Source organism: Octodon degus, unplaced genomic scaffold (assembly GCF_000260255.1).
Source record: "Octodon degus isolate 3935 unplaced genomic scaffold, OctDeg1.0 scaffold00076, whole genome shotgun sequence".
In the NCBI taxonomy this organism is placed as follows: domain Eukaryota; kingdom Metazoa; phylum Chordata; class Mammalia; order Rodentia; family Octodontidae; genus Octodon; species Octodon degus.
This window is the reverse complement of record NW_004524652.1, coordinates 6,081,689-6,089,162: the sequence shown is the minus strand read 5'-3', so window position 1 is coordinate 6,089,162 and position 7,474 is coordinate 6,081,689. Positions and strand designations below refer to the sequence as shown.

Here is a 7,474-nt window from a genome sequence, read left to right as displayed (position 1 = left end):
ATAAATAAATAAAAATTAAAAAAAAATGTACACTGTCAGACTAATAACAACTTGAGAGAGAAGCCATTTCCTACTGACAACATATGAAAAAAATTCGTATCACTGGATGGTGGTATACACCTATAATTCTGGCACTTGGGAGTCTGAGGCAGAAAGATCACTGCAAGTTCATGGCCGGCCTGGGCTCTAGAGAGCTCAAGCTTACTCTAAACTATATAATGAGACCCTATCTTTAAAAAAAAAAAAAAAAAAAAAGTGTTAGCTACTCAGTGAAAATAAACTCTTTTATTAATTAGTAAAACAGGATTTAAATGGGCTGGGCATATAGCTCAACGGACTAAAGCGCCTGCTTGGACAAAGCGCAGCAGCAGGGTTCACCCCAGCCTGCCGTGCCAGCCCTGCCCCTGGGGTGCGCTGAGACAGCGACTGAACGTAGTGTGGTGCGCACACCCATAATTCCAGCACTTGGGAGGCTGAAAACAAGAGGATCACTATAAGTCTGATCTATATAGTGAGACCTTAAACACCCTGTAGACCCTGTACCAAATACAAAACAAAACAAAAACCAAGATTTAACTCCAATTTCTTTCTTTTTTTTTTTTTTTGGCAGAACCGGGGATTGAACTCAGGCCCTTGTGCTTGCCAGGGAAACGCTTATTCCACTGAGCCATCTCCCTGGCCCCTTAGTTCCAATTTCTAAAGCTAGAAGTCAGGACCTTACTATAACAAAAATGTCACAAAGAGTCTAAGATCCAACTAGTGAAACTGCAGGCTTTATTTCAAAGGGTACCCACTAGAGTTTGCTGACACTGGGCCTCAAATTTAAACTCTAGGCATAGTCTCCAATGAGATCATAGATTTAATAAGAGATATACTGAAAGACTAGTTATCATATAGCGTTTATTTTTGAGATAGAGTCTTGCTGCATAGTTCAGGTTGCCCCTGAACTCACTAGGTAGCCCATGCTGGCTTTGAACTTGTGGCAATCCTCCTTCCTCAGCCTCCCAAGTGCTAGAATTATACACGTGTGTCACCATGCCCAGCTCATCATGTAACTTTAAGTATAGTCCCATTTTATACCTCAAGGACTGCAGATTTTTATTGCCCAGGCTGGCTTTGAACTTCAGGGCTCAAGCAATACCCCCTCCTCATCCACCAAGTATCTGAGATACTAGGCATGTGCAACAGCACCTATCTGACTATGATTTAACACTTTCTGATAAACTCTTTAGCTTGTGAACAGAACAATTATAATTGTATATGAATCAAAGATTAATTAAAACTAAACCCTTAAAATACACCACACTTCCCATAATCCTGTTAGTGAATTCCGTTTTCTGACACTAACAACCTAAAGACCTTTGCAAGCCTGTGACACGAAGTACCACGGCTAAGGATATCCACAGAGGAGCCCGCCTAGTGGCTGCAGCTTGTAGGTGCAGCTCGTGATACGGTACTGCACTTCACTGTTTCATGATGTCCTTTTCTTTACGTATTCTAATAGCTCTGAAGTAAAGTTCACTCTTGTAATTAATGGCATCTTACAACTGCTTTTAGCCAAGTAACCGTTGTGACATAATTGTCACTGGCTGCTCAAAAGCAAATAGCAAGGGCTGGGGAGATAGCTCAGCAGTATAAGCATCTGCCTGGCAAACGCAAGGTTCTGAGTTCAATCCCCATACCCCCCCAAAAAAAGAATAAGAAAAAGAAGCAAATACCAAGACCAAAAAAAAAAAAAAAACTGTTCACATAAGTGCTAGCAGTTAAAAAAAAAATCCTAGATACAATGGAATTTCTGAGAACAATATTTAAAGGAAGGGCTAAGTGCCCACACTTAGCAACATGTTCCATCCTCTAGTCAAAAATAAGCTAGCTTGGGCCGGGGAGATGGCTCAGCTAGCTCTACAGTTTTTTTTTTGGTGGAATCGGGGATGGAACTGAGATCCTTGTGTTTGCCAGTCAAGCGCTTATCCTACTGAGCCATCTCCCCAGTCCCTAGCTCTACAGAATTATTAAGCCAGATAAAAACTCAGCAACAAAACCTTACATAGTTTTTTTTTTCCCCCCAAAGAAATGCTGAATCACTAATACTCTTGGTGACCTGAAAGAAAATATGTAAGAAAATGAAGAAACCAACACTGAGTTGCAAAGAAAAGTATAAAAATGTTGAAGACGTTTTAACCAATTTTATTTCACTTACATTTTCCCATAGCAAGTTGAAAGCCTTTTCCCGTAACAACAAAATATAAATTTGAGAAGGTAAGAAAGCATTGTACTGGTCTAACTGCTAAAATTCTTGGAAGAATATGAAATGGGAGGTCATAGAATTGATAATATCTTAGATCTAATTAATAGTATTAATTTACTGATACTCGAGACACAGTAACCTGGTAAGCCCTAGAAGTACAAAGTATTGAGTTTTGTATCTCACGCCGCCTCACCTCCCCCAGCTTCACTGCTGCTTTATCAGTCTCTCCCTTTCCTTCCTGAAGCTGGGGCTGGCGGTTCCTGTCACTCTCTGGAACTCAGATGTCTGCAAAGACCTGGGGCTCCTAAGGCTCCATCTATAATCGACACCAATGACTGATTTTTACATCTGCATTCCCTTTGATTACTTCACTTATGTCACTCTTCCCATCTACTCTCTGATGGGCTAGTCTGCCTAATCAAACTACAGAAGTGAAACATGTCCCTCAATGTGCACATACAGAACAATTTCACACAAAACATGCACATTTCTTATTCAAAGAATATACAACAAATTAAATTGTGCATAATTATAATACAAAGGGATCAGCAGAAGGTGCAGCAGGATAGAAAACCAACATCAGGGGTCAAGGAGACAGCTCAGTAGAATAAGCGCTTCCCTGGCAAGCACAAGGGCCTGAGTTCAATCCCCGATTCCACAAAAAAAAAGAAAACCAAGATCAGGCCTAGGAGAAAGTAGTTACTAGCCAAGGACTAAACAGTATGTACAAAAACCTTCATTTAATTTCACAAAACACCAACTGGACTTTTTTTTTTTTTTTTGGCAGAACTGGGGATTGAACACAGGCCCTCACGCTTGCCAGGCAAGCATTTATTTTACTGAGCTATCTCCCCAGTCCTCGTACTTGATTTTAAATTTTGCTGTTTTTTACTGTGAAATTTTAGAAAACTTACTTTAAAATGGAATTTTAAATGTCCAGTTGGGCCAGCAAGATAGCTCAGTAGAATAAGCACCTGCCTGGCAAGCGCAAGGTCCTGAGTTCAATCCCTGGTACCACAAAATAAATAAATAAAATATAATCAAGTATGTATGACCCTAAAGCCCATGCTTTCCACACTATGTCAGAAGTTGGAAAACACTGCCACATGATGGAGTACTCATTTACAACCATAGCTTACACCCATGCAGTATCCTAAATTACCTGACTTGGGAACCTAGCTGCAGAGGACAACGGTACAGGTGATTTCTCCAAAGTTCCAGGCAAAGAGTGATACGTGTCTTTCTCCTCCAGCTTCCAGTAAGTCAGTCCTAATGTATACAGATATGTAGAGTAGAAAGCAATGAAAAGAGAACAAAACGCTTTTTATAATAACTTACCTTGGAGCCAGGGGGACAGCTCAGTAGAATAAGAGCTTACCCGGCAAGTGCAAGGGCCTGAGTTCAATCCCCAGTTCCGCCATAATAACAACAACAACAACAACTTACCTCCACGCAAAAAAAACTAAAAGTAGGAAGGAACTGGTTTTTGGCTGTGGTTACAGCAAGCTGAAATTGTGTGTGTGTGTGTGTGTGTGTGTGTGTGTGTGTTTCAGGGAACGGTCTACAGGGTGTTCAGGGTCTCACTACGAGATTGGACTCGTGACCTGTTTACAGCCTCCCAAGAGCTGGAATTCTAGGCACCTCCCATTTCATAAGGTGGTTGTGGTTATACACACACAACCACCACACCCAGTCTCAATTGCTAAAGCTCAGCATGCCCCAGGGGCAGGGCCAGGGCAGCAGGCCTGGGAATCGAACCCCTGGCCCCTGCACCTGCTTGTAGGCTCTTTAATCTGCTGAGCTATTTGCCTGACCAACAAGCTGAATTTTTATGAGAAAAAACTGAGTCCTATAAATGTCTTTTCCTAGCCAGGCATGGTGGTACATGCCTGTAATCCCAGCACTTAGCGAGACTATCTCAAAATAAAAAACGAAAAGAAGAGCTGGGGATATATCTCAAGGAAAAGACCTATGTTCAATTTCTAATACAGTGAAAAAAAGAGAGAGAGAGAAATTGAAGTATTTATTAAGCATCTACTATGCCAGGCTGGGAGGCAGGAGACATAAATAAGTAAATTGCACAGAACATTCAGCAGGTTATATCAAGGGTGAAAACTTCAAGGGGCAGCACTAGGGCTGGTCAGGGTGACTCCCAGGGCTGTTTAGACATAACGATCAAGAGGGAAATGGCCGGGGTCGGGGAGATGGCTCAGTAGGATAAGTGCTTGACTGCCACCTCCACGTGCCTTACCAGACTCGCCCTTAAGGCAGCAAAAAAAAAAAAAAAAAAAAAAAAAAAAAAAGAGGGAAATGGCCATCTGAGCCCACATGAGGAAGTCTCCTGATGCGGGTATGGCAGGCCAAGAAGGCAGCCGCTGCAGAAGCCTAACAGGAGAATAGGAAGCCTTCCTGCCAACAAGAGAAGGAAGCTGGAAGCAGGGCCTGAGGACAGCAGGCAGGAGGCACTGTCCTGCAGGGCTGTAGGCCCGTGAAGGTACTGGCTGTCATGCGGTGAATACAGTGAGGCTAGTCTAGAGCCCGCAGCAAGCAGGAGGCGCCCCACCAGGGTGTCGGCAGTGGAGGTGGGAGAAGTAGCTGGCTGCTGGAACTGTTCGCAGGCCAAAGTGAATCCACGCAGATGAACTTGGTGTGAGGTGCACAGGGAGACCAAAACAAGGGGGCAGGATATAAGCCCAGTGAGACTGGGAGAGCGCCCCACAGAGCACAGCAAGAGCTGCGCTCATCAGCTCATTGGCGCAACTGAAAAAGGCTGCAACTGCACCTCCACCCTCCGTCTTCACAGAGCTGGTAATGTGGGTCAAGGTAAAAAGAAAGATGCAGTCCCCGGAGGAACAGCACAACCCGTGGGCCAGTCACAGGGCCCACACTGCTGAGCTGGGTGCACTCTTCATCCCACAGTGAGATATGCAGCCAAATTGCTAGGAAAAAAAACTAATTAAAATGAACCTCCTCGGGGCGGGAGAGATGGCTCAGTGGTCTAAAGCACCTACTTAAAAAACAAGCTTGGCAAAGCATCAGGGACCGCGGTTCAATCCCCCAGCACCACATGCCAGCCAGCCCCGCCCCCTGGTGGGCTGAGCTGGCCACACACACACACACACACACACACCTCTCTCTCTCTCTCTCTCTCTCTCTCAAATAAATTAAAAAAAAAAAAATTTAAAATGAACCTCCTTAAGACTTTAAGCTATGGGCCGGGGAGATGGCTCAGTGGAATAAGCGCTTCCCTGGCAAGCGCAAGGGCCTGAGTTCAATCCCCAGTTCCACACAAAAAAAAAAGTTAAAGCTGGGTGTGGAAGTGCACACCTGTAATCCAAGCACTCAGAAGACCAGGGCAGGAGAATCAGTGTGACTCTGAGGCCAGTCTGAACTACACTGTGAGGCCCTGCATCACTAAACAACATCAATAACAAAAACTTAAATTCCATACCTGTTTCTGAATCAGACAGCCAAGAATTTGGATCTTCATCTGGCTTACAGAGGTAAAAAGCGCAAGGACGTCCAGCAGCAGCAATATCAGACTATAATTCAAGAAAGAAAACAATCAGTGGACAGCTGAAAATCATGTGGACGGAAGGCACGTGCTACAGGCACAGACAGGAGAACCAGGCGTCACCCTGGGGCCCGGGAGTGCTGCAGCCTGGTTTCCGCCTGGTCACAGGAGCACAAGTGATAGGTTAACACAGAAGGCAAGGTTTTCTTTTTCTTTTTTCCCCTTTTCTTTCTTTTGCAGTATTGGGGATGGAAGCAGGGCCTCAAACATGCTAGGCAAGGGCCCTACAACGGAGCTACAGGGTCAGCCCTATCCATTCTGAGACAGGGTCTCAGTAAACTGCCAAGACCAGTCTCAAATTCTGATCCTGCTAACCTCAGGCTCTGGAGTAGCTAGGACTACAGGTGTGTGCACTACCACACGCAGCTAAAATTTCCTTTTATTTATTTATTTATTTACTTACTTATTTATTGCGGTACTGGGAGCTTGAACTCGGGACCGTGAGCTTGCTAGGTGGGCACTTACACCACTGAGCTGTCTCCCCAGCCCCAAATTTCCTTTTCCTCTACCACTGATAATTTATTTTGGATCTCTGTGGAGTTACAAGGAAAAAACTGAGGGCAAGTATTACCTAATAAGTTCAGAACTAAAATGTATTTGTCTACTTCCAAAACAAATCTGAGGTACTTGGAATTAAAATCACTTGGGCCAGGCGCGGTGTACACACCTACAAGCCCAGCACTCAGGGAGTCTGAGCAGGAGAACTGCACATTTTGGGCTCAGCCTGCGCAACTTAGCAATACTGCTCTTTCCGGTCCTCCCTTCTAAGGTGACGAAGAAAAGAAGGAACAACGGTCACGCCAAAGAGGGCTGCGGTCATGTGCAGCCTACTCACTGCACGAACTGCACCCGGTGAGTACCCAAGGATAAGGCCATTAAGAAGCTTATCATTTGGAAGACAGTGAAGGCTGCCACCATCAGGGACATCTCCAAAGCAAATGTCTTCGATGGTTATATGCTTCCCAAGCTGTATGTGAAGCTGCATTATTGTATGAGTTGTGCCATTTACAGCAAAGTGGTCATAAATCGATCTCGTGAAACCCGCAAGGACCGAACTCCTCCACCCCGATTTAGAGCTGCGGGTAGTGCCCCACGACCTCCACCAAAGCCCATGCAAGGGGAGCTGGGTCTGAATGGACTGAAGAAAACTCTCTTGAGAAAGAAATAATAAATTGAATGTTACAGTTTAAAAAAAAAAAAAAAAACTTAGCAATGCTGTCTAAAAATTTAAAAACAATTAAAAAGGAACTGAAATGTAGCTCAGTTCTAAGTCCCTAGGTTCCCCAAAAAGAAAGTCACTTAGTATAAAATTAATGTTCCAAGCCTGACAGACATGGTGGCGCACAATCCCAGCACTTGGGAGGCTGAGGCAAGAGGATCACTGGGAGTTTAAGACCAGCCTAGGCTACAAAGTGAACACAAGGCCAGCTTGAACTGCATAGTGAGACCCTGTCTCAAAAAAATAAAGAGGGGCCCAGGAGATGGCTCAGTGGAATAAGCGCTTCCCTGGCAAGCGCAAGGGTCTGAGTTCAATCCCCGGTTCCACAAAAATAAAATAAAATAAAATAAAATAAAAATAAAAACAAATGCCAGTACAACAAAAAGAACCTTACTCTGTTTAAAAAAAAAAAAAAAGTCTTACCCTGGTTCCA

General features: G+C 44.1%; 1 protein-coding gene across 6 annotated transcripts in view; it reads right to left on the bottom strand.

Moving 5' to 3' along the window:
• The window catches only part of Mphosph9 (M-phase phosphoprotein 9), an 81,142-nt gene that overhangs the window by 53,719 nt on the left and 19,949 nt on the right, over positions 1 to 7,474 (bottom strand). For all 6 annotated transcript variants that reach the window (XM_023720615.1, XM_023720616.1, XM_023720618.1 and 3 more), the window contains 2 exons: positions 5,700 to 5,790; positions 3,411 to 3,517 (listed from right to left, as the gene is read on the bottom strand). In XM_023720615.1, the coding sequence (XP_023576383.1) occupies positions 3,411 to 3,517; positions 5,700 to 5,790 (198 nt within the window). The remainder of the gene's footprint in view (positions 1 to 3,410; positions 3,518 to 5,699; positions 5,791 to 7,474) is intronic.